Raw genomic sequence first — 16,870 nt, forward strand, 5'->3', positions numbered from 1 at the left:
TGGATTACTTCACGACTTGTTCAGTGCATGATCATGTTGTACAGAACACAACACGCAGTAAACATCCTGGATGCAGTAGCTGGGTCATATTGAAGGGCACCTAGACTAATCTAAGCAATTGAATCTGTTTTCCAACATACCAAACACTTTATCAGTGACAATACTGATCTGTGACAGTGATATTGGAATTATATTTTGCTACTCCTCTTGGATTTCTTACTGGTGCCATGAACCATGGCTCCAGTGGATATCCAACATCACCTGAGGAAAAAAATAGGAGAGCGAGAGAATGGGGGGGGGGGGGGATGAAAAGGGGGTTTAGTATTAAACAATGTATTTTACCATAAAGAATTACTTTTATGATAAAAAAATTATACTTGTCAACAAGATGAGGGTGGCCTAATGGCTAAGGTGTGTGCCTTACAAACACAAGGTGCAGGATTTGAGTCTCCTAAGGGATAATTGGCTAGGCTTAAAATGGCTCAAAAGGGCAGTTAGCCTAGTACTAATCTATGAACCTATGAATCATTGGGCATCCTATCTTGCAGGATGGTGGAAGATTGAACTAGTGTGCCAGATATAGGAATCATGTGCACTGCCAGGATGTTGGGCAAACACATTGGTGTTACACTCCCCCTCATGCATCACACACTACCCAGCAGTTGATGGAATGATAGCCCTTCCTATTGTGGCATTGCTGTTCCCATATACCAGATGAGACCCTCATTGCAGCATGGGTGCAGTCTATTGCACCAAGCACCTCAGGGGAAATGTGCCACTCTGTAATAGCTACTCATAGTCCAGGCTCATTACTGAGATGACACCAGGAAATAGATGCAGTAATCCACACGTGCCAGGAGCACATCCATGAACTGCTCAGTATCCTCAAGACAAAAACCTAAGAAATAACAAATTTGTCCACAGCCTGTCTCTGAAATTTCCCTGTGGTAAATATAGTAGGGCTGTATGGATCTATATCAGAAGACCGAATGGAAAAAAATATCAAACAGCAAAACAGTGAAGTGCTGTTTGCCACATCGCGATCCAGTGAAGATTGGAATATTTGCCCTTTCCTCACTGTAGTGTGATCTCGGAGTTGGTATATATATTTAGCGGGGGTGTGTGGGGGGTGCAGCCCCCACAATAGTAATTTCGAGGACCGGTCTTTTCCCTGTTTTACCATTTGATATTTTTTCCATTTGGTCTTCTGATATAGACCCGGGCTATACATACTTTTGTAACCACAGGGTAGGAAGGCCATGCAACTCTCAGTACCTGAGTGAGGACCCTACATGCTTATTAAGAACCTTATAATATACCTGTCCAGACTGAACCAGTCAAGTATCTCCTGATTATCAAAATTATGATAATTTATTTACTGGTATGTCTCTGCCTTCTAGGTCAATGAGCGCCACTGGGCAGTTTTTGGCTCAGTAAAAGACAAGCAGCTTATACCATGAAATAGCAAAGTAGATAAAAAAAGGTACAATTCTGTCTTGTATAACAAATCTATGGACAGAAAGGAAACTTGTCAAATTATGACTATGTGTCACAAACAGGTGGGTGAATGATTTAGTAGCATACAAGGATTTACAACATTTCTCATTAGCATCTAATTAGTTGCTTATTTGTTTAAGTTCCTTTGCGCCATATGGTATTAGCTTAAGTGGTCTCTCTGAATCGAGCCCCTACTGCTCAAATGTGTGAATATCACAGATGGGCTTTACATGTTCGCATACCGACTATGAATACTACCGTAAAAGTGTCTATAATACTGGCATATAACAATTTTTAGTGTGATGATTTTTTTTCTGTGACCTAGAATTAAAATTATCTAGTATATCATGTATCGGAAGACTAACAATGCAACTGATTAATCAGAAACAGGGTTAGAGGAGAAATAAGAAAAACTGCTGGTTAAATAAGGCGCTAGAATGTTCAAAGAATTATCATATTACATCAAACAGCCCCATCAATGACCATGGTTAAAATCTTTGCTCTCAAGGTGAATTTCTGGGCATCCATGTCTCAAAAACATGGTAAGTTAGGACTGGCGACTTACTCATAGACCTCTATATTGTGTTGTCGAAGCGGATGTCATAATTTACTTCCCCAGCTTCACTCTTGAGGTGAATTTGTTAACATCCATTTCTTGGTCACAATAAATTGGTTGTGCTCAAGAGACCCAATTATGGTCTTTTATATCTATTACCACTCATTTTCAGAGGCCACTTAAGACATGCTTTCATGAAAGTTGTTGTTGAGTCTTTCGGCTTTTCCCGGTTAGGGGTCACCACAGCGGAACTCCGGTCCGCTAATGATTGGTAGTTGATTTTTACATGCCGAGTTACCAGCCCTGACGTACAACCTTCAACGAAGGTACGCCCATTCACGCATGACTCCACGCAGAAGACGCTCTAGCTGAGAATTGAACCGGACAGCGTCTTACTGTGAGGCGACAACGCTACTGCAGCACCACCACCGTGTTGAAATAAAAATTATTTGCTCCAAATGGTGCTGTTGCACAGTTTGCACAGCTTCTGAAACATGCAGTCTCTAATCTAATGTTTAACTGATTCGTAGAACCTAAGGAACATTTATAAATCATGAAAAATTGCAGAACAAGTAATTTAATGTTTCTCTTATTTCTCATTATTCATATGATTGCATTTAAACCATTATCTGGTAACTATACTTTGTGCCTTAACAATACCTCAAGTCAACATTTAAAAAGCTTGTTATTGTTAGAGTCTATTTATAGTTTTCATTTTGCTGCTTTAGAACAGATACAGTTTCTATGCACTTCGTGCAGTATTTTATCTGTGAATGGTATCTGCATATTTCATTATTTTTTGTAATTTTTTTTTTTTCAATTAACTGTGGTCTTTGTCATGATTGTAAAGGATCTGTATAGGTCAGCACTCAAAACAAAAAACATTAATAATAATTTTCCAAAAGGTTCTGATACTCCATCAACATCTTTTATGTTGAAGTATCCAGGAATCATCTGTTTTATTGAATGTACTACCTAGTCAGAAGTAAAACCTTCAGATTTATGAAGAAACTTTTACTTACAACAGCATGATGGTCGAATGATGGCAACTTTGGTCCACACATCACTGGCCAAAACACACTCAGACATTCTCACTTCCCATATGATAGCTTTGTCAAGTTTAGATTTATTCTGAATTAAAGCATAACTCCTACAGCAGTTTGTTTATTTTTTTCCCCATTGAGTTAGAAATACTCAAAAAAAAACTCCACGCAAGAAGTTTCTAGAAAGGGGTAGTGTTTTTATTTAATTGTGTTTGAGTAAGGAATATCAGCTCCCAAACATTCCCAGTATTGCTAATAGAACAGTCTTCTTTCAAGCTAAGTATACATTTCTATATTACTAACCAAGATGAAACTGCCAGGCTAATTGCTTTTGAGCCCAGGCATGGCAAGGGGGGGGGGTGTCTTTTCTTATGTTCTCTAGGGACAGTAGTTTACCATTCTCAAAAAAATAAATGAGATTTTATTTTCATGAACCTTGAGTGTAATTTCTGGTATTTACCATGACCTCATTATACCTTTCTAGTACCTTTGATATATATGAAAAATGAATGCAGAATCTGTGTATAGAACAAAAAGAAGTCAGACAATGGTACCGTAAATAATAAATATGAGAAGAAGTACAGGTTGTAGTGAATGAATGTGCTGGTCAAAATGCCAGATTACATGTTTTTCCAATACTCATTCAGGATTTACTGGTATTTTCCTATTAAAAAAATGGAAAATCAGGGTCCCTGGTGTACCATTGTACCCTAAGGCATATTTCAACGCGTCTATATAATCTTATCGAAGTTTCAGAATATCGAATCTGATATGGATGACACCATATCTTCGAATTCTGAAATATCAAAAGATAAAAAAAAATGCCTAAAAACAAAAATAAATAAAAACCTACCTTTGCAATCTCCCCTTACAGAGATTTCCATTTAAACGTTCAGTGTTTTTTGCTTTCGCTAATCTGGTGCCAACAATATCAGCTTTGATATTGTCGGCCTTCGACACTTTGAAGTAGACCTATTTCAATATATTCTTCCATTCTTTCTTCATTTATTTATCTTTCAGTATAATACTGTTCCTCTTCTACCCTTCCTTGCAGTACCTAACACACTTCAGCATTAAAAGGTGTCTAAGGTTAGTAGTTTACAGCTTTTAGACTGATGTTTTTTACACACTGTTTACTGAAAAATAAAAATGGCTCTGACATTCATAACAAAATAATTAAGTTGATGAAAATAAAGTCAATTTAAAATTATCAAATACTGGCAGAATAATTTCTATAAAGACTTTAACTTTCCCATTATTCAGTCTCTCAGCAAATATTCGTATGCAGGGTGGTGTCCATTCTTAAGGCTAGTTTTTCCAGGAAGAGAAGTAAAACATCATTGTTAAATTCAGTGGGGATGGGTAAGTCTTACAGATAACCTGCAGTATTATTCTAGGTGATTGACCCAGCAAACTGAAAGGTAGCTTGCCCACCAGAAGGAGAAATAGTGGTGTCTAGAGACATAATGCGTTATTGAAGGAACAAGGTCATTATTAAATGAACAACACAACACCCACAGGTTGTCAGGTTACTTGTGAATAATTTCTATCAAATGAATGCTCAAAACATTAATGTGGTGTCCTGGTATGTAATGGCATCAGTCCTACAAATGTTAACCTGCCATCAGTCTCTGTTGACATTAAATTATTACCCTAAGTGCTAACAGAACTGTATTTTTTTCTAGTCATTGAGTTGAATGTGTACATTCTGGATAAATAATACATGGTAATGATGTGGCGGTCTTACAGGCCAACTCCTTGACATAGTGGGGTGAAGCTCTGACTACAGCCCAGATGATCCAGGTATGATTAGTGTCCCAGGCTTTGCACTACCCAGCTGGGGAAGGAGAGTGATGACAAGGTCTTCTCACGTTTCTGGGGGGTGGGGGTGGGGGTGGATTGGAGGTGCATATCCTACCATGCGTGCTGTGTCTGTGGTATCTGGTATGGACTCTGGTGTCTGAAAAGCACCTTTCCTAGTAATGTCAATCAAAGAAGTGGATAGTTAATTTCTCACACTACCTACCTGCATGCCCTTTTGGACGTCTGTTAGGCAGTCACAAGGAATAGTAAGGCTTGAGGTAAAAGCTGCTCATGGCTGCGTTGATGACAGCTGTACTGCATCCATGCATTTGTCCCATAAAGGAGAATGAGTAGGTTTATGGTGGCCAAAGTGGTGACTCAGTGATCAGCAGGTACAGAAGAGAAAAGTAAGTTTAAAAAAGTTTAATTTGCGCCATACCTGCCTTGCACATACCTGATTCCGAGGATATGTACTGGTATGTTATCCTGACACAAAGGCATTCTTTTAAGAGATAATCAGGGAGCTTAAATTTTCCATTGCCCATCTACACATTTTTGTATTTGGAAACCTCATAATATTTATAGTAATAAAGTGTTATTAAACCTTCTGTTCTTCTGTGTATCACCACATTTTTGAGATCTGTTTTTATGTGTCTCCACACAGAAGAACTAATTTAATTAGAGAGTAGAATTCTGTCCTAGTGGAGATCTATGCCTCAGCCTGCTATCTTGCCTGTACCCATCCTAACATATTTGGTTTTGCGACTTTGATTAGTTATAAATGCAAGCAGTCTCACCTGCTTCTTCATGGAACTACTTAAAGCATTGGTATCTCATCCATTTTGATTATTATGAGGGACACATTTTGAAGCACAGCATATAGCTCGTAAAAGAGTAGCATCTAGCTGTATGTAAAATAGACTGATGTCTTCAGTAAACTCTCATGTCAAGTACATTGCCCATCCCAACTACCTGAGCAGCCTAAATATTTATGTTCCGAATGAACCTTTCCTGTGTGTGACTGTATTTGGTCTTGCACTCTTTGTTATGCCTTTTTAAGCTTTACCTTAGCTATGATCAAGATCTGATGATGTTACTACTTGTTAGCTATCTGTGTAGATACCACACATCACCAGTGATGATGTTTTGTGAACTGATATACATTATGAGATTTATAACTCGGCCTGGGACATGACGCTTAGCTTATTCTGTTTGTAGATAATTTAAGGCCTTGCGTACTCTTTTTTTTTAATCACTTTTCTGAGTGTAAAACTAAAGTTCATTTTAATACCTTCTGCAATCAGTGAAATTATTTTCTTGAAATAAAATGTGTGATTTGATTCTTTTATTTTTTTTTCCTGTATTCCAAGGGCTTTAAAGTTCTTGTCTCTCTTTCTGGGTCACTTATACCTTATTCTTTGCAGTACTTTTGGGATGTTTATTTGCACCAATTCTAATGTCCTTTTTCAAGCAATTTGTTTGTCAAATTGTCTCTGTTTGTGCACGTCTTCACATCAGTGATATGGTCGTATGGTTCATGCATCTCTTCTGCCTTGTTAAATAAAGTACAGTTGTGTAAAATCTTACAATAACGATTGATGTCCTTGTTTTCACTGCTGAAGCATTTTTAACACATGGGATATAGCCCGCAAGGCGACCTGACATCTGGCCAGTATGCCAAAGCTTTTAGGTTGCTATAGGGTACGCCATATGTCATTAGTATGCTCCTCGCATAGTGTAGGGCATAACAGGGGCATCCAGATGTACCCTGTCAGAACTGTAAGCCCCAGCAGGAACTCCAGTCCAAGGAAGGAAGATGTGAACAATACATCCAGAAGAAAGAAAAGTACTAGGGGGATGGATGGTGGGTGTGAATACTGCAGCAGTGAAGAGAACGACATTTACCATTATGGTGAGATTTTACACAACTGTACTATGCCCTTCCAAGGAAGGACCAGCAGAGCTCTCAATGAAACCATGCAAAATCCCCATTGAAAAACCAGCCTTAGCTCTAGATATTGCATCCAGCTTGTAATGTTTGGTGAAAGTATGCACTGAAGTCCAAGTAGCTGTTTCAAGGATGGAGTTAGTGTCTAACCCCTTGAAAAAGCACCAGAGGAAGCAACAGCTCTGGTGGAATGAGCCTTATCAGGACGAGGAGGGCTTTTACCATGAAGAACATAACAAAAAAGAAATAGCTTTAGAAATCCAAGAAGAAATAGTCTTTTTGGAAACGGCCACCCCCTAAAGACCTAGGGTGAAAAGAAACAAAAAGCTGATCAGACTTGTTAATGGTCTTACTCTTACATAAGTAAAAACTGAGTTGTTCATTCACATCTAAGATGTGAAGAATCCTCTCACTAGAAGACTGTTGAGAAGAGAAAAGGTAGGCAATTGAGTAGACTGATTCAAGTGCAACTCATTCACCACCTTAGGCATAAAAAAAGCATTAGTACTCAGGGACACTGTGTCCTTATGAAAAATAAGAAAAGGGGGGCAAGCCATAAGAGCCTGATGCTCAGGCACTTGTCTGGCAGAAGTAATGGCCAACAGAAGAACAGTTTTCCAGGAATAATGTTGCAAGGAAGCTGAGATAGCAGACTCAAATGCAGCCTGAGGTCATTTCTTCAAGACAAAATTATGATCCCAGGGAGGGGGAACAGGCTTCTATGGAGATCTAATATGAAAGACAACTTTAAAAAAATGTTTAGCTTCAAATGTAGAAGCTAAAGGTGGAGATAAAGGCAGGAAAGCAGAAATAGCTGATAAATGAAACTTAACTGAAGAGTAGGCCAAACCAGCATTGCGCAATTCACACAACTAGGATAGAATCAAAGGACAACAGCAGTAAGTGGATCTAGGTTTCTTCAACGACACCAAATAGAAAACCACTTCCATTTGAATAAGTAAGATTTTCTGGTATTTGGCTTCCTGGCCTTCTGCAGGACCCTAAGCACATCCTCAGAAAAAAGGTGCCTATGTGGAATCAAAGTCCTGTCATCCACAGAGTCAGCTGAAGAGTAGACAAGTGAGAATGGATGAGGGATCTTTTGTCTTGTGTGAGTAGGGCCACCCTGTGAGGTAAGTTGTGGTGATGGCCCTTGGCTAAGTGGAAAAGAAGAGGGAATCAGTGCTGCCATGGCCAAAAGGGAGTCACCAGCAAGATTTTTGTAGAATCCTGTTGAATCTTGGGCAGGACTTTCAGAATAAGAGGAAGGGGAGGGAAGGCATACAGAAACATCCCCTTCCATGAGAATGAGAGTGCATCCACCTTCCACACCACAGGACTTGGGGCCCTTTCACAAAACTGTTTGTTCATGGGGAGACAAATAGATCTACTTGAGTATCCCATGAGTGGACAATTTCCAGAAATAGATCCCTGTGAAGCACCCATTCATGGGATTGAGTCAAGGACCTGCTCAGAGTATCTGCCACTGAATTTTGATCTGAAGGAATGAACACTGCATGAAGGGTCAGCTGATGTTTCACTGCAAGATCTCAAACCAGGGGAGCCAAGCGGCAAAGGAAGTAGGAGTTCATCCCCCTGCTTGTTCACATATCAAAGGACTGTGATGTTGTCTTTGAACACCTTGAGAGGTCCTGGAGAGAAGAGGGGATGAAAAGTTTGCAGAGCCATCAGCACTGTCCTCATCTCTCTGATGTTATTATGCTTCTTCTGTTGAAGAGGAGACCAAATGTCCTGAACCTTGAGGGAGCCAAGAGCTGCACCCCATCCCACACCTAAGGCATCTGTGAACAACTCCTGTACTGGGAGAGGTGAATGAACAGGAAGGCCTGGATTTAGTGGAAGTTGCTGCATCCACTATTGCAATTCCTTCTTTAGGCAGGGTAGAAGAGGAACTAGAAAATCTAGAGTGTGTGCATGCTGTTGCCACACTAATTTTAGGAACCACTGGAGCGTCCTCATGTGAAGTTTGGCTAGAGGGAGCATGGGAGTGGTGAGTGCCATAAACTGTAAAACTCTCAAATATTCCCTGTCTGTAATCGAGGGCAGGAGAAGAAAATTCTGCAAGTAAACAATGAGTGTCTGAACCTTTGGAAGAGATAGAGATGTCAGCATAGGCACTGTCTGTGTCATGCACCCCAGGAACACATGATCCTGAGAAGAACTCAGAGAAGGCTTTTTGAAATTTATAGTGAACCCCAGAAAAGGCAAATTGGAGATTTTGCAACAAAACCTCTGGTGAGGTTGCCTGGAATAGGAGGTCATCCAGACGGGAAAATCTGAATTCCCTAAGGTCTGCAAAAAGCAATCACAGGTGCTAGACATTTGGTGAATACACTTGGGGCAGTAGAAAGCCCAAAGGACAGAGCAAAGAACTGAAAATGCAAGGAAGCAACAGAGAAACATAAAAACTTCCTGAAAAGGGAATGAATAGGAATGTGGAGGTAAGCATCCTTGATATCCAGTGAAACAAGGAAGGCATGAGGTAGATGGAGAGGAAACAAGGTTTGAAGTGAAAGCATTCAACATTTAGGCATCTTAAGGAAGGTGTTTATGTGAGAGAGAGGTCCAGAATGGGTCTCCAAGTGCCTTCTTTTCCTGGAACCAGAGACATTCTGTAGTAAAATCCCTTTCCTCTTTAAGCATCTAGAATGGGTCTCCAAATGCCTTCTTTTTCTGGAACCAGACACATTCTGGAGTAAAATCCCTTCCCTCTTTAGGCAGCGAGGAATTCTTGAATGGTACCTTCAGCCTGAATTCCTGAATAAATTCTAGAAAGAGATGTAACTGGTCTTAAGGAGGTTGAGGAATGCCCATGAAGGGAAAAAGAGATTTCCAAACCATGAAGTAGCCTAGGCGAATGATGAAGAGGAGCCAAGAGTCTTGGGTGATGTGTGACCAAAGAGGAAAAGAGAGAGACAGACAAAGGGAAAGAGGAATGTGACTGGGAAGAGGGTGGTAGTCAGACAGGCCCTGTTTTGTCAGGAAAGGGCTACTTCTAAACAGGAGTACTCTGAGTGAGCTTACCTGGAGGAACTCTTTTTACCTCCACTCTTAATTTTTTTTTCTTTGGTCGAGACTGCCTACAAGCAAAGGCTGACTTAAAAGGATAATTCCTTTGAAACTTAGGAACAGGAGAAACACAAATATGTTTCAGATCCTGCAATTCCTTGCCTTTTTCCTGTAGGGTCTCGAACAAATTTACAGCAACAGTGCCAAACAAGCCCTTGATATCTAGGGAGGCATCCATCAGCTTCGCCTTAATGTCATCAGGCAAAGATCAAAAGCATAGCCAGGAATATCTCCTCAGTACAGAACCAGAAGCTGCACCTCTGGAAGAAGCATCTGCTGCATCATAACTCCACTTAATGGAATGTATAGGTACGTGAGAGGAAGCCCCCAACAGAGACAAGGCAGAAGTCTTAACCTCAGAATCAGGAAGGTCAGCTAAAAGTTGGCAAGTATACTTAGTCATGTGAGTCAGATAATTAATGGCTCTGAAGCCAAGGGTGGCAGAAGTGTATATCTTCTTGCCCAGTCTTTCCATAGTCCTACTGTCCTTATGACAGGGAAGAAGCTTAGTGGAAGGCAGTAGTTTAGAAAGCTTATCAGAAGCCACAGACACTACAGAGGGATTAGCAGAAGGTCACTTGTATAAATGTTTGCAGTCCCCTGGCACCTTATAGAAATCGTCAGGTTTCTTAGGGGCAGGGGGTTGGGAATCTGGAGTCTGTGAAGCAGAGGAAAAGGCATCCAAAAACACAGGCAAAACAGGAGGTATAGCAAAGGGTTTAGGGGAATCCTTCTGAAGGAGCTCATAGTATCTCTTTTGCACGTCAGACACCTGAGAGCAATCCCCTCCTCCTCAAAGCCATAGTTTAAAGGAGAAGGAATCTGTGTGGAGTAGGCCAAGGAGTCCTCATCACAATCTACCTCTTCATCCGAGAAATCCTGATCTCTAACCCTTTTGGCAGGGGAAAGTGACCAAGGAGGAGCTGGAACAGAGACCCCTTGAGGTAGTTTCAGAGCCATAAGGGCCTTAAACAGGCCTGGAGTAAAATTCTGCTACTCACTCAGAGGGTCTTTGGGAGCAGGAACTAAATGCCTTGCTTTCTGTTTCTTTAAATGGACATTTCCCTTATGAAGGGAAGAATGCCCAGACAGAGGCCTGTACTCCGGCACTTCCGCCCTCACTAAAATCTACAGAATACCCCTAGCCCCTTCCGTAATCACAAGCCATGGTTCCCCTTAGATGTCTGTGAAAGATGCCTGCAAGGCCTCCAAGAACATGTGAGCAGCTGAATCCATACCAGTCTCTGAACCTGACACATCAGAGGAATCCGACTCTGGAACCAGGCAAACCTCCGGGCCTTCATCAGCCTGAGAGATGTCCAATAAGGGAGGTGCAGCCAAAGAATCCAGCCTAGCAGTCTTGGGCTTCCTCTTCATTGGCAGTTGTACTTCAGGCCTCGAAGCACCTTCCATCGAGCCCTGAGCTAAGTGTTTAAGATGCTGATTCTCTAGATAAATTTTGTGGTAGGAAAGGTGACTTCTGAGCATTTTAGGGACAAAGGGCTAAAACATAGTGCAAGATGTATGGTCATGAGCAGCCCCTAAACAAAACAAACACTGCTAGTGGTGATCCTTATGGGGAATTTGTCTCCCACAATTGCATTTTCCCCTTCTGGATGACATTAACCACAAATGTAAACAAAGCAACCAAAAACAAGGAAAAACACTCCAACAGGGCACTTATCTGAGCCAAGTTACACCAGTGCAACACAACAATGACTCTGGTGATCAGACTGATGATCAAAGGATGGCATTCAGACTGGCGGCAAAGAAGTTCTGAGGAGGGTACATCCGGACATCCCTTTTATGCTCTATGCTACACGAGGAGTGTACTAGTGTTGTACGGTGTACCCTATGGCAATCTGAAAGCTTTGGTATACACTGACCAGACATTGGGTCACCTTGCGGGCTATATCCCATGTGTTAAGAATACTGCAACGGTGGCTGGAAGGAAATTCATCAGTTACTGATAAACTGAGAAAAAATCATTCTCCACTAAAACCGATGTCTAATTCTCTGAAGTACTTTTAGAAATATGCTGCCCACTCAGTAGCCTTACTGCTATCTACTAAGTTTGGACAGAAAAACCCATTATCATTACAAGCCAGGTGACATAATCTGAAATTGTTTCACCTTGATTATGTGACTGTCTAACTGTTTACAAAACTTTGGATTAAACTTGTACAAAGTGGGTTTTGCAAGTATTGATGATCCTGGTAATAACCACTTGGAACATGTCTATTCTTTATGAAATGCAAATTGCAGTAACATTGAACATAAAAGAAAAATGACAGAAGTTAACTACTGTAACAGTAAACTTTAAAAGGTTATTGGGTAGTACACCAAAGTTCCTTCCTTCCTTTTCTTCCCCCGTTCCCCCCATTTCATGAGAATTTGTAGTTTTTTTTTAAGTTTTGCTGTGTCTCTCTCTGTTGCTTCATTCTTGGATTGAAATTGGAGAATACCCAAGAAAGAACTGTAGCGAGGAAATGCCGCCATGTAGAACCTTCTGGACTTAAATGTAGAAAATACCAGTTTCTTAAGAATTAACTTAAGAGGCACAGATTTTCTTTTTAAACCATTGGTTTTACATTTACTGACACATAACCAGGCTAATGGAGTCCATTGATGGTATTATTCAGAAGTCTTCTATGGAGTTGATATCTGGTGGCACAATGCTGCTTTGTGACCTCAATCCCATCAGACGACCCACACTAAAGATCAACTCTGGTAGGCATCCATACATTACTTTTGTTTCTCTGAAAAAATGTACAAGCATTAACAATAAATTTGTTCATAACCTTTTCATATATTTTAAGTTGAATGCAATATTTTTTCTGCTATTAGAATTTTTTTACTTTTTCTTTTCACATTAAAGGGAAATCACCAAAGAAGAGTTAAGGTATTCATCCTTTTTTATTTGATTGCTCATTTGTTTCCTCATCTGATTCTTTTATGTTTATTTTATGATTTTTATTCACTAACCACCATGTTTTCTATATTTTCTTAATTTGGTCATTTATGTTACCTTTTTAATTTGATTTATTTGTGATTATGATTTAATAACTGTTTTGAGAGTTTCATTGATTTGCATAATGTACCTTCCACAATGTAGGGCTGTTTATGTTTAGTTCACAGCAGAGATGGGATCTATAATTATACTGCTCTACACTGGAAATGAAAATGGTTTGTGTCTCTCATTTGAACCTATCACATAAGTATATTTTGCTTGTGATAATCTAGTCCTACATTTCTGAACTGGGTATTTTTAAATCAGAGGTTGATGATGACTGATTTAGTGTCAACCTAAATTTCTGTTTTAAGCTAATTCACTCCTCTCTGGTCTTACTGCGATAGTCTGTAGAACTATTACTTATTTTTGCTCAACCACAGTAAATTGGAACATTCTGGAAGCAGATGAAAACAGGAACTAGATTTTATATGACTTTCTCATCCCTATTTTTATCGCAGAGGCCTTCATTATTGATATTCATAATGTGAGCTGATAGAAATACTGATGCTTACTTTTACGGATGTGTACTTTATATGCTGGGTGTTAACCATTTATGTGAGTAAAGATATGAATGCTGTCATGCTGATAAGATGACAGAAATTATAACGTGTACCTTATTCAATGTGTGTGTATGTTACACTACAAGAAAACTAAAGTATACACCACAGCAGGAGTAAAAAAGAATTAAGAATTAGACTTATAGGTAAGTGGATGTAAAAGATGATGAAATTCACATTGACAATACATACAATCACTGGATGTTTGATTTGCTTCTTGGTTGTTAATGAAAACGTTTAACTGAATAATGCATTTAAAATAAATTGCTTGTGTTGCCAATGGCATGGTGAGGAAGGGGCCAGTACTTTCGTAGGTATAACCAGGTATCATCTGGAATTGGCAACCCTTGTAACTACTGCTTTTCTTTGCTGCATAAGGGAGGAGGAGCCATTGGGTGCATGGATTAGCTGGGTCTTCAACAGCACGCTGAAGCACAATACTTTTGGTTGCAAAGTAGATAGTAGTATCAGACAAGGTACCATCATTAACAAGCTTCCTGAAGAAGCCTGCATTTGGAAAATGGAGTGGTGAAACACACTGGGGCAGCTGATGCCCCAACCATTATCTGGGATGCACAGGCCAGGGCAATGTGTAACATCTGCTTAGCATCTTCCAGTATTGGTGACTTTGTATCTCACAGGGCCATGTGTAGTTGTAAGAAGGGAATTCTGGAATGAGGCATCAGCTCTGATGGGAGAAAATGTTACTCTGACTGAAGACTGGCACACAATAGGAATTATTACCACTTGTGTGGAGTCAGGATTGTAACAAAGCCAGTCATGGTTATCTCTTCACTGTAGTGGAAGTAAATGTTGAACTGTACCCCTCTGAATAAAGTGAAGTGGCATAACAATTGGAGTTGACTCAGCTTCCTGGCATTTATTGTTACTTTGCAGTCTGTCTGTATGTATTACCCATGCTGCACTCATCTTACCATCTAAGGCAAGTAGGTTGAACTGTAAATCGTCAGCACTCTGATGTCATTTGGAGAAGGCTAATATGTAACAGAAAAGCCCATAGCCAGGATTGTTGTTACCAATCAGTAGAGACGGTCTTTGCTGTGATAGAGGTAAAGCCATCGTTTGAAAACTCAGTTTTATGCACTACACGTGTGACAGATTCGTTTTTTTATACATTGTGTTTAATCATTGGCTTTATATATTTTCCTTCTTGCATTTCAAAAACAGCTTAAAATAAATAAATGTATACCTTAGGCTGTGTCAAAATTTGCATCACATGGTAGAGTGTGGGACAGTTTTTTTTGACAAGCAGCAAATCTGTACATAAATTAAGACAAGAAGTTTGTTGAACTCTAACGGGGCCAATAGGCACATAGATTTCCATCTGCAAGTGATTGGGTAAGAGCAAACACCCCTATACTATTCCATGTTGTGGCTGCACCCCCTCAACTCATCTCTTAAATACATATTTTAACACAGGCTGTAAAAATGCTTAGGAAATTAAATACTTGGATTTGGTGCAAAATCATTGTTTTGTTTTATCAAGTACAGGTACACGTAAACTTCAGCAGGATGCAAAATGGATCAGATTCTTTTAGTCACTTGCTGTACAGAAATTATCTTTTTGTATCCAGATAGGTTGTGATGCATTCATGTCAATTAGTTGATTGACTGACAACTGTTTAATCGAGTGGCAGTCAATAGAAAAAAAAGTATGAAACAACTTTGAGTGAACCTTGAAAGAAAGTTACCTCTGCAGGGAGCAAGGCCCCCATGCACCCTCACACTTCTCCATGCTCACCCTATATAATGGACCCCCCCCCCCAATACTTCCCAAACTTATATAAACCTACTCTGAGGTCACACAACAGTAGAGAGAAAAAAAAACTCCTCTATCAGTGAAAGTTTTCACCCAGATTTCTACCCTCAGTCGGCACTCACTCAAGTAGTTGTCTATCCATTTAAATGTTCCTAGATGTCATTATTGACATTATCTTTTCAAGGTGAATCGTTTTGAGGTAATTGCTTAAATTTGCCTGCATGAAAACTTATATCAGTATTTATGAGATATGATTTCACTGCAGTAAAAGCACAGAGTTATGAAACTCCCCATTTCCTGTCCTGCTAAGCCAGGTTATGTGTTGCACAATACATGTCACAAGCTGTTTTCACATTTGTTCAGAAATTTCAGAATTCCACCTTTAAAAACCCAAGAATCCCCCCTAAAGTTGCAGGTAATATCAGTACTGTGTCACATGAAGTATTGTCTCAGAACCTGAAGTGGTGGAGCGAGGGTAGGGGAAGACTGGATATGCTGTCATTGTTTGGCTTGTAAAACCTCTGAGAGTTTGAGACTACATCTCAAATATGCGAAAGCTTGCACCAGAATTTAATACATGCTCAGGCTGGGTCTCTATGAGTGGCATTGCCTGGGACTGAGAACTGCTTCTGGGGCTTGTTCTGTAAATGAAAGTGTCACGGACTAAATTGAAGTCACCTGTCACTGAGACATCACTGTGCCCACACTTGTTCTTGTTGTTTTCCTTTCATTTATTAATCACTAATGCATTTCCTGGTACTATATTATAACACATATAATCCAAAAAGTAAATGGAAATACTGGAAGTCTTCAGATGAAACACAGGTTTATTAGCTCACTCCACTTAAAAAACGCTGACAAAATGAAGATAACGAACTGGAACAAGAATACAAATATCCACAACAAGCAAAAGCATTAACGCTGTTCTTCCCATACTTCCAGTATTTCCATTTACTTTTTGGATTATTTGTGTACTTTGCGCTTTCTGTTTAACTTGATATTATAACACATAACAAGCCAGTGGCCACCTTTGTTAGACTGTTTGTAAAATGGTACCACATAAAACAAAGCTCATTCTTCTCCATTTTCAAGCACAACGACCGTTTGTAAAATGGCAGCACATAAAACAAAGCTCATTCTTCTCCGATTTCAAGCACAACTTGGATCTATGGATGGGAAACAGCAAATTTACCCCAGGACGGCCCACAGTGCCACCACTGGAGAGATGCACCTCCTGAAATCTTTTTCCCATGTATGGGTTCCCTCAAATTACCTGTGGTATGATCCCAGTTATGGGATGGGTAAAGCCAGTCTTCAGCCAAATGGCATAGCCTAGGTTAATTTGTGCACCAAAAGGAAAACTGGCTAAGCTTAAAATGGCATGCGAGGGCAGCTAGGCTAGCATTTACCTATGAACAAGCATTTGCTGCGGTAATTTCTTGCTGCTCTTTGCTTACTACAGGCATTCTTATTGAATGGCTTTGTGGCAATAGCTCTTTCTTTGATTTCTTAACTGTCTGAGGACAATCTAACACCAGATGGTACAGGTTAATGCAAGCATGAAAAGGGAAAATGGCTAAGTT

The 16,870-nt window shown here is 39.9% G+C and overlaps 1 protein-coding gene across 3 annotated transcripts in view; it reads left to right on the top strand.

The window, feature by feature from the left end:
- ELMOD1 (ELMO domain containing 1) overlaps positions 1-16,870 on the top strand; it is a 736,789-nt gene that overhangs the window by 376,382 nt on the left and 343,537 nt on the right. For 2 of the 3 annotated variants that reach the window (XM_044072606.1, XM_044072607.1), the window contains exon 9: positions 12,816-12,839. The exons of the other annotated variant lie outside the window; for it this stretch is intronic. In XM_044072606.1, the coding sequence (XP_043928541.1) occupies positions 12,816-12,839 (24 nt within the window). The remainder of the gene's footprint in view (positions 1-12,815; positions 12,840-16,870) is intronic. 3 annotated transcript variants of the gene reach the window in all.

Source organism: Protopterus annectens, chromosome 5.part0 (assembly GCF_019279795.1).
Source record: "Protopterus annectens isolate FY-2018-M chromosome 5.part0, PAN1.0, whole genome shotgun sequence".
Taxonomy (NCBI): Eukaryota; Metazoa; Chordata; order Ceratodontiformes; family Protopteridae; genus Protopterus; species Protopterus annectens.